General features: G+C 48.5%; 1 protein-coding gene across 1 annotated transcript; it reads left to right on the top strand.

Annotated features, from left to right (window-relative positions):
• Positions 1-12,285: 12,285 nt before the first annotated feature.
• CCR4 (C-C motif chemokine receptor 4) lies at positions 12,286-17,897 on the top strand. Its single transcript, XM_060638155.3, has 2 exons — positions 12,286-12,482; positions 14,920-17,897. Exon 2 carries the CDS (start codon positions 14,994-14,996, stop codon positions 16,074-16,076), a length of 1,083 nt encoding a protein of 360 aa, XP_060494138.1. The 5' UTR covers positions 12,286-12,482; positions 14,920-14,993; the 3' UTR covers positions 16,077-17,897.
• Positions 17,898-18,262: the final 365 nt, after the last annotated feature.

Below are 18,262 nucleotides of genomic sequence, written 5' to 3' on the forward strand. Positions count from 1 at the left end.
CTCTCTCTCTGCCCCTCCCCCACTCTCTCTTGCCCTCTCTCTCTCTCAAAACTAAATAACCATTAACAAAAATTTTTTTAGGGACACCTGCATGGCTCAGTCAGTGACACGTTCAACTTCAGCTCAGGTCATGGTCTCGCGGTTCATGAGTTCAAGCCCCACATCGGGCTCTCAGCTGTCGGTGCAGAGCCTGCTTTGGATCCTCTGTCCACCACTGCCCCCTCCCCCGCCCACCCTGCTCTCTCTGCCTCTCCCCTGCACACGCTCTCGTTCTCTCAAAAATAAACATTAAAAAAAATTATTTTTAAATATTTTATTTTAAAGTAATCTCTACACCCAGCATGGGACTCGAACTCACAACCTGACATTAAGAGTCACATGCTGCACTGACTGAGCCAGCAGGTGCCCCTCACTGTACGCTTTTTAATTTTTTTATTTTTAAATGTTTATTTTGAGAGAGAGAGAACAAGCAGGGGAGGGGCAGAGAGAGAGAGAGAGAGAGAGAGAGGAGAGAGAGAGAGGGAGAGAGAGAGAGGGAGAGAGAGAGAGGGAGAGAGAGAGAGGGAGAGAGAGAGAGGGAGAGAGAGAGAGGGAGAGAGAGAGAGAGAGAGAGAGAGGGAGAGAGAGAGAGGGAGAGAGAGAGAGGGAGAGAGAGAGAGGGAGGGAGAGAGAGGGAGAGAGAGAGAGGGAGAGAGAGAGAGGAGAGAGAGAGAGGGAGAGAGAGAGAGAGAGAGAGAGAGGGAGAGAGAGAGAGGGAGAGAGAGAGAGGGAGAGAGAGAGAGAGAGAGAGAGAGGGAGAGAGAGAGAGGGAGAGAGAGAGAGGGAGAGAGAGAGAGGGAGAGAGAGAGAGGGAGAGAGAGAGAGAGAGAGAGAGAGGGAGAGAGAGAGAGGAGAGAGAGAGAGGGAGAGAGAGAGAGGGAGAGAGAGAGAGGAGGAGAGAGAGAGAGAGAGAGAGAGGGAGAGAGAGAGAGGGAGAGAGAGAGAGGGAGAGAGAGAGAGGGAGGGAGAGAGAGGGAGAGAGAGAGAGGGAGAGAGAGAGAGGGAGAGAGAGAGAGGGAGAGAGAGAGAGGGAGAGAGAGAGAGAGAGAGAGAGAGGGAGAGAGAGAGAGGGAGAGAGAGAGAGGGAGAGAGAGAGAGGGAGGGAGAGAGAGGGAGAGAGAGAGAGGGAGAGAGAGAGAGGGAGAGAGAGAGGGAGAGAGAGAGAGAGAGAGAGAGAGGAGAGAGAGGAGGAGGAGAGAGAGAATCCCAAGCAGGCTCCATGTCCAGCACACAGAGCCTAACGCAGGGCTCAATCTCATGACAGTGAGATCGTGACCTGAGCCAATATCAAGAGCTGGAAACTTAACTGACTGAGCCATCCACGCACCCCCTCAGTGTACACTTTTTGGATAGAGAATAGTTAAAATTATTTAACTTAGTAGTATTACAAAAAATACTGGATTCTTGAAAGAATCTTAGATATTGGCCCAACCCAATATCAATATTTTATTTAGTTTTCATATATGACTTTCAGTTTATTTTTTTTAATGTTTATTTATTTATTTTGAGAGGGAGAAAGAGAGATCACAAGGGGGAAGGGACAGAGAGAGAATCCCGAGCAGGCTCTATGCTCAGCACTCAGCGCAGAGCCCAACGTGGGGCTTAATCTCACAACTGTGAGATGATGGCCTGAGCCAAAATCAAGAGTCAGACACTTAACCAACTGAGCTACCCAGGTGCCCTTCAGTTTACTTATGTTTTTAGTTTTGTTTTCTAAATGTTTATTTTTGAAAGAGAGAGCGTGAGCAGGGGAGAGGCAGAGAGGCGGGGGGTGGTGGGGGGACAGAGGATCCCATACAGGCTCTGCACTAGCAGCAGAGAGCCGGATGTGGGTTTGAACTCAGGAACCATGAGATCACGACCTGAGCCAAAGTCTGGTGCTCAACCGACTGAGCCACCCAAGCGCCCCCAATTTATTTTAGATGAGTATACTCTGTCTGGTTTTAACTTTTTAATTCTGAACTCAGTGCTGACAAGGCTACATATGCATATAATCAATTAGGCTGTGGCCCTTAAAATAACTGCCGAAATGAAACATTACATTTTAGCTTGGGGGCAATAACAGTAATAAAGATCTGCCATATGATGTGACAGCTGGGGTAATACCTTTATCATAAAACTAATTATGTGAATTTTTCTAGGTTTTAGCTTACAGTAAGATTTTCTCCCCAAATATTCCAGGCTCTGTCATAATAAACCATCACTGCTAAACCATAAGCTGTGTGGGCATGATATTGTTGGTGATTATCTTGAGCACTCTCCTATGTAAGCATTTGAAACTTAACTCTCAATTTCCTGAGAAGGAATATATTTTCATATGTAAATTTCCCACATATCTAAGAATGGTAATATCCTTTGGATCGTCCAAACTCATTTTGAACTTCTGAATCTAAATGTTAGGTAGAAAACAAGACTGAACTGAAAACTGGTTACATTACTTCATAGCGTGTGACCCACGAGAGGCCCTAGTATGCAGATGAAGATGTGACAGTTTGGAGCGACAGTCATCTCTAGAGGCAATAGAAGCATCAAACAGAACTCTTAGAGGAAAGAAGCATTTTAAAACAAGCATATTAGATAGGTGAGTTTTAACAGTATCACTCTAATACGGTTATTCCTTTACTTGCAAAATTAGTTGTTGAGCCGATTTTGCTCATGAACAAATGATGTTATACTCAAAGTGGAAAATCCATTTCTTTGTTTCATGATTCTAAAATCAGTTTGTATGTTAAAATATGTTTAATGTAGCTTGACTGACACTGATAGACTTGACTGTTTAATGTAGCTTGAGCAACCAGTTCTACTTCTCGATTATATGCAGGAGTGATTCTTTTCCAGCACTCAGTTATTGATTGTAGAACCTTTCATTTTCTCCTTAAATAAACCAAGATATTCAAATACATCTTAGAACTGCTAACGGTGGCACTGCTGGGAATTAACCCAAGGGAGACAGGATGCTGATGCCCAGGGGCACTTGTACCCCGATGTTTCTAGCAGCACTTTCAACCATAGCCAAATGATGGAAAGAGCCTAAATGTCCATCAGCTGATGAATGGATAAAGAAATGTGGAATTTCTTTATGGAATACTACGTGGCAATGGAATGGAATACACAATAGACTACTACGTGGCAATGAGAAAGAATGAACTATGGCCTTTTGTAGCAACGTGGATGGAACTGGAGAGTGTGATGCTAAGTGAAATAAGTCAGAGAAAGACAGATACCATATGTTTTCACTCTTATGTGGATCCTGAGAAACGTAACAGAAACCCATGGGGGGAGGGGAAGGAAAAGGAAAAAAAAAAAAAGTTAGAGAAGGAGAGAGCCAAACCATAAGAGACTCTTAAAAACTGAGAATAAACTGAGGGTGAATGGGGGGTGGGAGGGAGGGGAGGGTGGGTGGTGGGCATTGAAGAGGGCACCTGTTGGGATGAGCACTCGGTGTTGTATGGAAACCAATTTGATAATAAATTTCATATTAAAAAAAAACTGCTAATGATGTGTGGTTGTCTCATAAAGTGAAATGAGCCCAGTTTCAAAAAGGTATGAAGGAGCAGAGCTTTCGTGATCAAGACATACTGTTGTACCATGGATAGCTCTCGCTGTATTTGCTTATTATTAGTTCAGGCCATTGTGTAATCATTTTTGTGCCCAAAAGTATATGTATTCAGTCACGCACACACACATATAAGCTAACACACATGCACGCACACAAACACGCATCTTTGCTTGACAATAACTTCACTATCATTTTGTGTTATTAAAATTTAAATATTTTCAGAAAAAAGCAAAAGTTACTATTTTCTACATAACTTTTTTTCAAATATTTTAATTTTTTTTAAGTGATCTCTACATCCAATGTAGATCGAACTTGCAAACCCCAGATCAAGAGTCTACTGACTGCTATCCAGGCATGCCTCTACATAATGTTTTGAAGTACCGTTAATAATGTATGAGAAATGGTTTTTAAATGTATTTTTTAAAGTAATTTATTTATTTTGAGAGAGAGAGGCAGGGGAGGGCCAGAGAGAGAGGGAGAGACAGAGAGTCCCAAGTAGGCTTGGCACTGTCAGCAGAGCCCGACTCAGGGCTCGAAAACTCATGAACCGTGAGATGAACCTGAGCTGAAGTCAGGAGTCAGAAGCTTAACTGACCGAGCCACTCAGGCGCCCCTGAAAAATGCCTTTTGATTAAAAATGCACTTTGTTTTATATTAGTTTTCACTTCTTTGTCTCGGAATGTTCTCAGGTCTCCTGGCACAAGAGAACCACGGTGGCAACATGGATATGAGGTGAATGCTCAGCCATTGGTGTTTCATCCCACACTGTTCATTCTCCACATTGACTCTGGCCCTCAGGGAGGCGTAATACATCCCAACCGTTACCGTAGCCCCGCGGCGCTCATAGTTAAGCAGATTCTGGGACTGCGTGTTGGTGCGGGAGTGTCAGGGAAACGGCAGGGCTGGAGGACGCTGGGTGAGAGTGAGGAAGGGGTCATTGTTCCTGAGGGATGGGGGAGACCGTGTTTGACATCTGGGAACAGTGAGGAGGGAGGGACCCTGAAGGAATATGGCCCAGGGTTTCTCCCACTGCTTCTCAACAGTCTCATTTTTCTCTGTTGAAAGGCCTGGGTTTTGCAGTTCAAGCCCCACTATCGGGGTCGTCGTGGTGCCATTATTTTCTGACAAGTTTTCTCCTTTTTCCCCTAGACCAAAAAAGATGGCAGCCACAGAGCACGGTGCCCTCCGCAACCTGTTTCCTAGTCTCCACAGCCACCTCCCGATTCCCGGGTCCCACCCGAGGATTGTCGGGACAGCAGGAATAGGATGGTTTTTTTCTCATTCCCTCCTCAAGGTGACTCTTCATGTCAGCCTCTCCAAGGCTGTAGTAACTGTGTGTCTGTTACTCTCTTTCACTTATCATCCCCCTCGTGTATAAAACGGGGACATTAACATTGTTTATACTTCCAAAATATACAAACCTGTGTTTGTATATTTTGTGTCCTCAATTGTGTGTAGCAAAGAAGGGATAGAACATTGAGCTCGGGAGGAAGAAGCTCAGCCAGGACTGACCGAAAGGTAGAAAGGGCACCTGGGTGGCTCGGCTGAGCATCCGACTGCGACTCAGGTCATGATCTCGAGGTTCATGAGTTCAAGCCTTGTGCTGGGCTCCGTGCTGACAGTGTGGAGCCTACTTGTGATTTTCTCTCTCTCCCTGTCTCTGTGTCCTTCCCCGCCTCATGTGCACTCACTCACCCGCTTTCAAAAATAAATAAATCAACTTAAAAAAAAGGTAGAAAGAAGATAATTGGTTATTCCAGAGACAGGATTTGGTGGTTTGTGTTTGTGTTGGGTGGGTGGGGTAGAAGGTGGTGCAGAGAATGTGCCCTGAAGAATTGTAACCTCGGATGATGAAGTAGCTCTTCAGGCATTTGAAGAAGACAGCTCTCCTCCGGGCTTTAACCCGTTAGTAGTTTCTCTAGTTACATTGTTATGTTAGGGTTTTGCAGGTGAGGGTGGCTGATGTCACACATGGGCTTTCACACATAGGGTTTCTGGGGAGTATGACATTATTTGCATCTGTTTAGAAAGTGTTTATTTATTTTGAGAGAGAGAGCACGATCAGGGATCAGGGATCAGGGAGAGGAGCAGAGATGGAGGGAGAGAGAGAATCCCAAGCAGGCTCTACACTGTCAGGGTGGATCTCGACGGGGGGTGGGGGGCTCAAACCCAGAAACCATGAGATAACGACCTGAGCCCAGACCAAGAGTCTGTCATTCAACCAGCTGAGCCACCCAGGTGCCCCAATGACTGTAGCTTTATAGTAAGTTTTTAAATCAGGAAGTGTGAGAACTCCAACTTCGTTCTTCTTTTTCAAGGTTGTTTGACCGTTTCAGGGTCCCTTCAGATTCCATATGAATTTTAGGATGGATTTTTCTCTTTCTGCAAAAAACCCTTTTGGGGTTTTGATAGGGATAGCCTTAACCTTGTAGGTTGGTTTGGGTAGTTCGACATCTTATTATTAAGTCTTCTAATCCATGAACATGGGGTGAGTTTCCGTTTACCTGTGTCGTCTTTAATTTCTTTCAGCAGTGCTTTACAGTTTTCAGTGTACAAGTCTTTCACCTCCTTGATTAAGTTTATTCCAGGTATTTTATTCTTTTTAATATTATTGTAAATGGAATTGCTTTCTTAACTTTTTTTCAGATTGTTCATTGTTAGTGTATAGAAATGCAACTGGTTTTTTGTATATTGATTTTGTATGCTGCAAATTTGTTGAATTCATTCTTTTATTTATTAAAAAAAAATTTAATCTTATTTTTGAGAGAGAGAGAGCGTGAGCAGGGGAGGAACAGAGAGAGAAGGAGACACAGAATCCGAAGCAGGCTTCAGACTCTGAGCCGTCAGCACAGAGTCCGACACGGGGCTCGGACCCACGAACCGCGAGATCATGACCTGAGCCCAGACCAAGAGTCTGTCATTCAACCGACTGAGCCCCCCAGGCGCCCCATCATTGTATCTTTTATTTTAAAATCTTGTCCTTTTCTACAAGCTCTGATAGAACTGTTGCTGGTGGGCACTCTAATCATGGTCCTGATTTTAAAAGGAATGGCTTTGGGACGCGTGGGTGGCTCAGTCAGTTGAGCATCCCACTCTTGGTTTTGGCTCAGGTCATGATCGTGCAGTTCGTGGGATTGAGCCCCACATCAGGCTCTGTGCTGACAGCTGGGAGCCTGTTTGGGATTCTTCTCTCCCCTCTCTCTCTCTGCCCCTTCCCTGCTCGTGCTCGCTCTCTCTCTCTCAAAATAAGTTTAAAAACTTAAAAAAAAATTTTAAAGGAATGGCTTTTGCTATTTACAGTTTATAAATTGCTACCTTTATCAATTTAAAGAAGTTCCCTTTTGTTCTTAATGTGCTAGTGCTCATGTGTGTGTGTTTCAAATCATGAATATTCTTCTCGTTCAATATGCCCTGTGTCAGCGCTTTTCTCTTTTATTCTGCTAATGTGGTGAGTTGCATTAATAGATTCTATAATATCAAACCAACTTTGCATTCCTGAAATGAACTAAATTGGCCATTATGTACTTTTTCAACTTTAGTGTATTTGGTTTGTCAGTATTTTAGATAGGATATTTGCATCAGTATATTCATGAGTGAAACGGAGTAATTTTATTTTTTCATACAGTTTGGTTATGCTAACTTCATAAAATAAGGAGTATTCTTATTTTTGTAATTCCGGGGGGCGAGGGGAGACACATAAGAGTAGAATTATATGTACCTTGCATGTTTGCTAGAATTTGCCTGTAAAATCATCTGTCTTGAATATTTTTTTTACTTTTTTGTGCTAAAGCATTTAAAGTGCTGATTCAATTTTTAAAAAGATGTCAGATTTTGCGTTTATTTTTGAGCCAATTTTGGTAAATACGTTTTCTAGGAATTTATGCATCTTATCTAAGTTTTCAAATCCATTGTGGTAATATCATTCATAATGTTTCTTATCCTTCTAATCTCAGTATACCTCCCTTTATATTCTAAGATTGTTTCCTTTTTTTTCTTTACCTATCTTCCTAGAGGTTTGTCAGTTTTGTTGGTGTTTTCAAATACTGTAATGAGTTTTATTTTACTTTCAAATTTTGTTTAATTTCTGTTCTTATGTTTATTGTTTATTTCCTTATACCATTTTTTAATTTATTCTACAATTCCTTTTTCTACTATTTCTTTTTCCAGTTGAACAGTTCTCATTAATTTTCATCCTTTCTTCTCTTCTGGTGTAAATATTTAAAGACTAAATTTCCCTCTCGGGACGGCTTCAGCTGCCTACCACAATTTTGGATAAGTGATATTTTATTATTGTTCAATTACAAGTGTTTTCTATTTTCCATTATGATATATTCCAGGTTACATGAAAATGTGTTTTCTAATTTCCAAATGTGCAGGGATTTTTAGTTATCTCGTTAAAAATCACTTTGTAGTTGGGGCGCCTGAGTGGCTCAGTCGGTTAAGCATCTGATTTCAGCTCAGGTCGTGATCTCATGGTTTGTGAATTCAAGCCCCGTGTCAGGCTCTGTGCTGACAGCTCAGAGTCTGGAGCCTGCTTTGGATTCTGTGTCTCCCTCTCTCTCTATCCCTCCCCTGCTTACGCTCTGTCTCTCTCTCTCTCTCTCTCTCTCGGTCCCTCTCAAAAATAAGGGTAAAAATTTAAAAAAAATCACTTTGTAATTTAATTGTTTGCCATTTTCTCTTTCCTTACCAAAGTTTCGTCTGTGTATCCAGACCTCCCCTGTGAAACAGCTTGTTTGTTTAAGTGCTGTCTTGATCCGGTTTTGAGGCCCCGGCTAGAGGCCAACCAGTCCCCCTGTCTAAGCAGGCACCCCCTTTTCAGCACCTCTGCTCTGGGGCCACTGTTCACCGAACGCCCTCATCACCGGGGGACCGGGTACCAGACAACTAAGGACAGCCCAAGATCCCAAATTATCCAAGTTACCCAATCAACAGAGGACCCATGAAAACTAACTCACCCTGCTTGTCAAACATAAGCTGCCCCCCCAGAGCCCCAGCTCGCTGTTACCATCCCTGGGTCCAGCGCCCCGTGTGGCCCTGCCTGGTAGCCTTCTCTCGTTTTAAAAGCGTGCAGCAGGTCTGACGCCGAATCTTCGATGCTTTACTGCCACTGCTGTGCAGCTGAGTCCCACGGAGCTCCTCCCGAAGGCCTTGGGAGCCGAGTCCAGTGTCAGATAAGCTGGTTCCTGTGGGTCGGCATGGTGTGCCTGGCCTGGGGAGTGTACTTTCCTGTGTCTGGGGTTGAAGTCAGGTTTGGTACACCAGAGGGCGCCGTCGTCTCGTGTCACCGATTCCTTCTCGTCGGATGCCTGCGCCCCACCCTGCCCTGCGGGAGGCTTTGCCCTGCGGTGCTGTTGGTCTGCGCCTCTCTGGTCAGGTTTCAGAAATTCGGCCCGGCGGGAGATGGTGTCCGCGAAAATGTCAGGAGTATAGGTGTCAGCCCCGACGCTGTCCCTGGCCGCGCTGCCCTGAGCGTCCCGCGCGCCCTCTCTGGGTTCCTGCTTCCCCATCTATGAGACAGGCTTTCCTGAGAACGTGATCCTTTTGGGGGTGGGGGTACTGTTTAGTTCTGAAACCGTTTCTGGAGGGGAAACCTACTTTGTGTTTCTCCAGGACAGTAATGGTATTACTTTGCAAACCTGAAGACTGACTTCCCCCAGGGCAACAGCCTCTGCAACGTGCACACCTGAAACCCGCTTTTCGCCCGAACCCTCACGCAGGCACTGAATGTGGCCCACTGAGGCGAGACCCAGATATCTCCTGGATTCCTAGGTATGGCTACGGGCAACGTGCCAACCTCAGCCAGCTCATGAGAGAAAGCTGTTACTGTGCCTCTTATCCTCACTTTCACCACTGGTTCCTGTCTGTAGTAGGAACCGTGCGAAGTGCTTCACAAACACTGGCTGGTGAATCCTCTCGCAATGCTCACACAGTAACAGCCCTTTTTACAGATGAGAAGGTTGAGCTTCACATAGCTGTCGAGGAGCGGCCCTGGGATCCAAGCCCAACAGGGAGCTGCCGTTCCTCGCTCGGGGCTGGCATGCTCACCCCGCAGGTGCAGTCAGGGAGCATCAGCGGGCTTTCAAGGGAGCCTCTGCAGACCCATGATGCCCGTGACCGCATACGACCATGTGTACCTGCAGACATCACATGTTCTAGGACCCTGACGCCCCAACGCTCCCCCCCCCCCCCCCGGGCCAGACCCTGGAGGTAGGGTGCTCAGATGGGCCCTTCCAGGGCTGTCGCAATTCACACACTGCGCCCCGGGCTCTCTGACTTGTCCCTCAGGGCCTGTGATTCCGTGATAGAAGCTTCCTCTGGCTCCACATTTCTAAAATTATGGGTTTTGTTTTGCTTTTGCGGCTCACGTCAACGAAAGGGAAACTTTCCTGAGGCCCCAGAGCCTCGGGGCCTGGGCAGGAGGCCGCCCTGCCGGCAGAGGAAGGACCAACGGAGGGCCCTCCTTTGACCTTCGCGGGGTGCAGGTTGTTGGTGTTGCGGCAGGTGAGAGCGCGGGGGTGCAGGCGAACAGAACCTCTGTGGCGGGTCGCCTTGCCCCAGTTGTATTTCCGGGCCAGGGCCAGCCCTGGCGGAGGGGAGGTGCAGGGATGCCACAGGTGCACAGGTGAAGCACCACGTGCAAGGTGGCCCCCTCCTGGCTACTGTAGGCTGAGAGGGTGAGGCCATCCTCTAGCCATCTGCTCGCAAAGACCCGAAGCTGCTGCTCAGGCGGGATGCCCTCCTTGTCTCGGACTTCGGTTTTTGATTCTCAGCGGTGTCGCTGGGCCCGACCTTGAGGGTGACAGTCTCGCCCACTAGGCTCTTCACAAAGACCCGTAATCTCTGCCACAAGGCGTCCACCAGCAAACCGCTGAAGAGAAAGAGGGTGACGGGACCCAAAACTGTGTTTATTCTACAAGTTACCCTGTGTAATGGGCATAGACTCACCCATCAAATAGGTTAGGGACTGGTTTTTTTTGTTGTTTTTTTGTTTTTTTTTTTTACTCTATCTGCTTCCAGAGTTCACAAGATTGGCCTTGAAAGCCCCCAAAAAGTGCGCCAGTAAGGAACCGTGTTTCACCTGAACTCAAGCCCAGAGTTCCCCAATTCGGGCACGGATCGGTGCTCTCTCTCAGGGTCCGGGGACGCTGCCCTCGCTCTGCTCTCTCAGCCTCGGTACTGTTGGCATTGTGGCCAGGAGAGCTTCGCTGTGGAGGGCTGTCCTACGCCGTGTAGGATTTCAGCAGGTTCCTGGCCTCTTCTTGTTAGGACCCAGGAAAAACTCCTCCGATCCCCAGAGAAGATGTCTCCAGATACTGGCCAGGTGCCCTGGGGGCAAAGAACCCCTGGGAAACCACTGGCTAACTCGTGCATTCTTAGTAAAAGCAGTATTGCCCTCAAGGAGGCAAAAATTGGTTCTTGGGGATGGAAATAAGCTTACTCTTTTTATATATACAGCATTGATGTACACATACTACATAACGATATATAGTTGGGCTGTGGTATTAAAATTTCATGGGGAGATGATTAGGAAAAAAATACCTGAAAAGACTCTTTAGGAGGGGTAATAATGAAAGGGCAATAAAACACTGTTCTGGCTCAATATTTTAGTTCCTATTCATGCAAATTCCTTAGGAAAAATGACATTGTGGCTTTTTTTTAATTAAAAAAATTTTTTAATGCTTATTGATTTTTGAGAGAGAGAGAGAGACAGAGCACAAGTGGGGGAGAGGCAGAGAGAGAGAGGGAGACACAGAATCTGAAAGCAGGCTCCAGGCTCTGTCAGCACAGAGCCTGACATGGGGCTCGAACTTGGAAACGGTGAGATCGTGACCCGAGCCAAAGTCGGATGCTTAACCGACTGAGCCACCCAGAGCATGAGTGGGGGAGGGATAGAGAGAGAGAGGGAGACACAGAACCCAGGCTCCAGATTCTGAGCTGTCAGCACAGAGCCCGACGCGGGGCTCGACCCCACGAATTGTGAGATCATGACCTGAGCCGAGGTCAGTCACTTAATCGACTGAGCCACCCAGGGGCCCTGACATTGTGGCTCTTTTAAGCCAGACCTAAGGGTTAAGCAACTGTAGACATACAGAGGGAAAGCACTGGAAGCTGGCAGAAGCTGAGGATATGATACTCAAAAGACTTAGGACTGATGTCAGCCCCTCGGCTGTGACTGCTACGCAAACCCAGAGGGACTCTGCTGAGATCACGGTCTGTGGAAGCTCCGCGATTTCTAGGTGGAGGGGCCTGGGGAGGGGTCCTCCTGCTGCAAAGGGGGCTTGAAGCTATGTTGGCCCTCACTCTACACAAGTTATTGAGCGGGGTTGACTAAAGCCCTCTGAGACACACGCATCTGGATACATGTTTCTCTGATGACCCTTCTTGCATGGATCTGGCCTCCCCCCACCCCGACCCCCTCAGGTCCCACCTGTTTGAGGATCGGCCCGTCACGGCCGCTTTGCCATCGCACACCCACCGCGGGCAAATAACAAACAGCTCACCGATCCAGAACATAAAGATCGTTTCTACGCAAGGAAATTCTTTACATTAAAAATCCAAGGAGTACACTTTTAAAAACGTAACAACGTTTCTCTTTTAAAAGAAAACTGACTTCATTTTCCTCTTTGATCTAGCAGACAGCAAACCTTCCTAGCTTTCAGTTTGGGGAAGTGACTGACTACGAGTCACTCACTTTCTGCTTCTCACTTCTATCAGAAAAAAAAAAAAACAAAAACACTTGAACTCAGCGTAGATGGGTGAGGGACAGAGCTGACACAGGAAGCCACGCGCCTTCAAAGGCATCCTTCTTAGCGCTCAGCTTCTCACACGAGCCTGGCACTGACTCACGGACCTTGCCCAGAACCACCGTCGGACAAGCAAGGTAAGTGGGGACGGGGCCGTTCCCGGGGCCTCAGGCCGCGCACTGCTTTCTAGAAGGCTGTGTGGACTTTGGAAGTGCTGAGAGCGGGCCAGCCGCTCACCCAGTGCTTCCAACTCGGGCTTCCCGGGCATCCTGGGGCTCGCTGCTGGCTCTCAGCTCAGAGCTCACATCCCATCTACTTACACCCCACAATCCCTCGCCTGATGGGCACTTACATATGCGGGGCTCTCTCCCTGCACACCTCTGGCCCGAATGCACACGCTCAGAAGACACAGGTAATTTTTATCAAACACACAGTTTTTTCTGCTGCTTGCTTCTATCAGGACTCCCAGGCCAAGAAACACTAACAAACGAGGCCGATGGAATAATCCCCAACATCTACCAGCTGTGTTTACTTGTCTTGTTCTCCTGGCAATTTCCCGACTCCTCAGCCTCTTCTATTCCCTCCGTTTTCACTGGTCAAATGGTGGAGAGAGACCGGGATTGTCATTTAGTGAACTAGAATCGATAGTCCTTGTACAACACTTTCTCCAAGATTCTTCAGATGCCCCTGCATCTGTTCGCAGAAGTAAACTCAAATCCCTCTCTTGAGAAACCAAATAGGTTGGGGTGTCTGGGTGTGTCGTGGTAAGGGTGGTGAAAAAGGGAGTAGATGTGAGTTACTGAACAATGTGAAAGGGCCGTGGTCAGGAATATGGGGGTGTTTAAGAAGGAGGCAAGAGGGGGTGCCTGGCTCAGTCTGTAGAGCGTGTGACTCTTGATCTCAGGGTCGGGAGTTCCGAGCCCCACATTGGGTGCAGCGATGACTTAAAAAAAAAAAAAAAAAAAAAAAAAGGAAGCAAGAGGAATAGCCTTGAGTCAGAAAGCCCGTCATCCCTAAATTGCTCTGATCCACATGTGAGCATGCATGTAACTTTAAGAAAGTCTCAACCTCTTCACCTGCCAATTCACATAGGAAAGGAGGGTGGTTGGGGAAGCAGAGAGATTTCATTTCTGGCCATGATGCGCCTTCTCGAGATCTGTCAGGCTGATTCCCACCGTGCTAGGATTCAGTGCGCGGGACTGATTTTTTGTGTGCAGCGTTGACGAAAAGACCGACTCGCATTGCCGTCCGAGTACAGCGCAATTACCTGAGTGCTCCAGCATTCGCGGGGCCTTCTACACGCATCTGCTGTGTTAGCGTCCGACTGGCCCGGGAGCAGCTCGCCACCAGGCCCGGGAGGCCAGGCACGTTCCCATCTAAGATGGTGTTCTAGGATGACATGGGACTTGGGAGTGCGTACCAGAGCCGACTTGCACCAACTCCTAGGGGCTGGTAAAGACTGTTAGAGATTCAGGAATTTCGCGAGGCACTGGGTGGCTGGGATTTTGCCCCGGTGCAAGTGTTTGCACGACAGACGCCAGCAAGCACCAGAAGTCAGAGCCCCCTCCTGACCTCCCCGGACGTGGTGTGCCAGCACGTCACTGGGATCTGGGGACCAAAGAACGAGCTCTGCATGCAACTGTGTGGCCTTCAGAAGTCGCTCAACCTCTCCGAAGGTTTCGTGAGGCACCTGCACCGTGGCTCAGTACGCTTGCTTGGCTTAGAGCACCCGACTTTGTTGGGAGTGCGGTGGGGGGCGGGCAGGAGCACGGGAGTGGGATTAAATGCACAATACCAGGGAGCACGCTTCGAAATGTATGTCAAGCTTGCAGGAGGAATTGGAATTTTTATATAAAATCTGAGCCACCCTTCTAGCCCAATGATTACCTAAGCAATTACTGAATTTTTGGAGTTCTTTTTTTTTTTTTTATTTATTTTTGGGACAGAGAGAGACAGAGCATGAACGGGGGAGGGGCAGAGAGAGAGGGAGACACAGAATCGGAAACAGGCTCCAGGCTCCGAGCCATCAGCCCAGAGCCTGACGCGGGGCTCGAACTCACGGACCGCGAGATCGTGACCTGGCTGAAGTCGGACGCTTAACCGACTGCGCCACCCAGGCGCCCCGAATTTTTGGAGTTCTAATGTGAAGGGGAAACATGCACAGATTTTTAATCTTTCTGTTTTGTTTTTGTTTTGCTTTTAAGTCACTAAGACGGCCATGGGTGTGGGGCTGTTGGGAACCTCAACTGTCCTGCAGATGATTCAGTAACCCCAGACTATCGTTTCGAAATGCATCCTTGAAAACGCCTCCTTGAGAAGGAGGTTTTACTGTCCCCATGTACAAGTGTGGGGATTCAAGCCCCCCCGCCCCGCCCCAGAGCAGGAGGGGAGTGACAGAGCTAGGGCTTGGAATCTGCTAACTCCAAACAGCAGGATTGTTTTATTTGGCTGCACTGCCCTGCGAGGAACCCTTCAACTTGGGAAGGCTGGGAAGGGGGTGTCACGAGCCGGGGCACAATACTCAGCGCTATGCTCTGTAGTCAGCACCTTTTCGATTTGCTTTTGTTCCTACAGAGATCGCGTCTGCTCTTCCCTCATTAGCTTCTGGTTGGGCTCAGACCTGCGTCGAGGAGCCCGGAGATTTGAAAATGAACCCCACGGACACAGCAGACACCACCATGGATGAAAGCATCTATCACAATTACTATCTCTATGAAAACATCCCCAAGCCTTGCACCAAAGAAGGCGTCAAGGCGTTCGGGGGGCTCTTCCTGCCCCCTCTCTACTCCTTGGTCTTTCTGTTCGGTCTCCTTGGCAATTCTGTGGTCGTTTTGGTCTTGTTCAAGTACAAGAGGCTCAAGTCCATGACTGACGTGTACCTGCTCAACCTCGCCATCTCAGACCTGCTCTTCGTGTTCTCCCTCCCTTTCTGGGGCTACTATGCTGCAGACCAGTGGGTTTTTGGACTGGGTCTCTGCAAGATTATTTCCTGGATGTACTTGGTGGGCTTTTACAGTGGCATCTTCTTCGTCATGCTCATGAGCATCGACAGATACCTGGCGATAGTGCACGCGGTGTTTTCCTTGAGAGCGAGGACCTTGACTTACGGGGTCATCACCAGCTTGGCCACGTGGTCCGTGGCCGTGCTGGCCTCTCTTCCGGGCTTCTTATTCAGCACCTGTTACACGGAGCGCAACCACACCTACTGCAAAACCAAGTACTCTCTCAACTCCACGAGGTGGAAGGTGCTGAGCTCCCTGGAGATCAACATTCTGGGGTTGGTGATCCCCTTGGGCACCATGCTGTTCTGCTACTCCATGATCATCAGGACCCTGCAGCACTGCAAAAACGAGAAGAAGAGCAAGGCAGTGAGGATGGTCTTTGCCGTGGTGGCCCTCTTCCTGGGTTTCTGGGCGCCTTACAACGTGGTGCTCTTCCTGGAGACCCTGGTGGAGCTGGAGGTCCTTCAGGACTGCACCTTTGAGAGGCACCTGGACTATGCCATTCAGGCCACGGAGACCCTGGCTTTCGTTCACTGCTGCCTCAACCCGGTCATCTACTTCTTCCTCGGGGAGAAATTCCGCAAGTACCTCGTACAGCTCTTCAAAACCTGCCGGGGCCCCTTCGTGCCCTGTCAATACTGCAGGATTCTCCAGCTCTACTCCCCCGACACTCCCAGCTCGTCCTACACGCAGTCCACCGGGGACCACGATCTCCACGATGCCCTGTGAGCGGCGAAGAGGCGAAACTCGGAGCGAAGCTTCCCAGAGGAAGAGCTTACTTAAACTTGTATCATAGCAAGAGTTCCTGAGCCAGTGGCGGGAGGGCTTCCATCCACTGCCGAGCGCGGGCCTCTCACCCCACGGTCAGCTCCTCCTCTTGCCATCTGCGAGTGCGGTGGGGCGAGAGCACACCCGGGCCCCCGCATCCCCCCCCCCCCCCCCCGCCCAGGCTTGCCTGCAGGGCTGAGTAAGCAGAAGGAGGATTCTGACCCGCATCTCAACGAGGTTACACATAACACTGTGCGGGAAGGACCATTCGTTCCCCTCTAACCTGCACCGATGGAGCTCTCCAGGGGGACCCGCACAGAACTGAATGGTGGAGTCTGTCGCTACTTCTTGCTATGAAAAACGGGCCCTTTAATTACTTCCTAGCTTTTGTGGAACAATATAGAAAACTTTGACGCACCGTCCTAGAGTTTTTCTAATAATACAGCTGAAGGACAGTAGATCCCCTGGAGCCGGGTGTGTGCAGAAGCAGATAGTGAAGCAATGAACCTCTGTCTTGATTCTTTTACCTTAAAGGATTATTTGGTAACGGAAGCCAAACTTCCGATGCTGATTCCAAGTGTGAGGATGTGATGCAAAGGCATTAGCAAGGTCTGATGCCCAAACGTGAAATACAAGGCATTAAAAAATCCAAACACACTTGTGGAAATTCAAACGTACTTTCATATGCTTATGGGCACGTTTTGTGTTTGTGGTAACAGATGATATTCGGATTTCACATAATACATAGGTGCAGGCACAGGCATTTGGGGGCTTTTACTTGTTTACAAACAGAGTAAACTAAAAATAACAAGGGCTAATAAAGTATGACAGTGAAGTGCCTGCAGTCAAGGGAGGCAAGAATAAGCAACTGAAAGCTATTACCGATGTGGCATAAACAGGAGTGTCGAGCATCTACGAAGTTGTGAAAACCGTCATCCTCTCTTTTAAAATACTGGCCTCCTTCTTAACTTTTGGACGACTCAAAATTTCACTGAGTCATTTCTCACAAGTCATTTTAATCATGTAGTTAATCGTTTGACACCGTTAAGTTAAATCTCTGTTCTTACAGACTTAATTAATCAGAATTAAGACTTTAATCAAGTTGGGAGAGACCTACAGTCCCTCGCAAAACAAAAACCTGTCTTGCAAACGATTCACCGAGTCACCGGTTGCAAATGCTTCTGTAAGTTCACACCTTGTTACATGCTCTACCTGTATAAAGGGTGCATTTCCAAAAAGTGTGTTTTTAAAACAGGGATTTTAAAGGGGGTAAGTCGATGTTGCCTTTATAGACGAAGATAAAATAAAGTTGTACATAGTCGGCCAGAGCCTTTTCTCCGGAGCCGGTTTGTGCTGGGTTTCCTGATGGGGCTGGGGACCCATGCTGCCGTGGGTGTGGAGGACCGGCCCGGCGGGGGGAGCCACGGGGCTCCCTGTGGGGCCGCTACGTGTGCACACGTGGGGTGAGGAAGGTGGCACTGGGATGCGGGGGTGGACAGCAGCGAGAGGCGGCCCACGTCCTGGGCGGCGTCCCCAGGAGACCTCCCTCCGCCTGGTGACGGCGGCCTGCAAATCTGGCCCTGCGTTCCCCTGTGAGCCTGAGCACATTCCTTTCCTCTCGGCCTCAGTTTCCTTTCCTCCGTGAAGCGAATACATTCCAGAAAGAAAGAGGAGGAGTATTTCCTGGTACAGCTTGTGACGCTATTCGTTTCATCGCAGTGAGACGGACATTTTAGGGCACCGGAGGACAGACCGGTCACAGGGGTTTCACTGCCCCTCGACTCCACGCACACGGGGGCAGACAGGGTGGGGTGCAGTCGACCCCCCGCTGCCATCCCTCCTCCTGAGCTTGGGGTCACCCGTGGGCCCGAGTCCGTCAGGCCTTCCTTCCCTGGGCCCAAGGCTGGGGAGTATCCCCTCGGGATGGGGGATTTGGAACCCCTGGTGACACTCGAACTCAAACGTGCCCCTCTCGGAACACTGCAAAGAAAGTTTCTTCCCATCCCGGGGACAGAAACACGAAAAACAAGCCAGCACGATTGCTGCGCAAAGGCAGGAACACAGGCGAGTGCAAGTACACGTTCTCCCCACCGGAGCCCGTCCCTTCCTCGCTGCAACACGCCCAGCTTCGGTGTGTTTTGCGCGGG

Source organism: Panthera onca, chromosome C2 (assembly GCF_046562875.1).
Source record: "Panthera onca isolate mPanOnc1 chromosome C2, mPanOnc1 haplotype 2, whole genome shotgun sequence".
NCBI classification, from domain to species: domain Eukaryota; kingdom Metazoa; phylum Chordata; class Mammalia; order Carnivora; family Felidae; genus Panthera; species Panthera onca.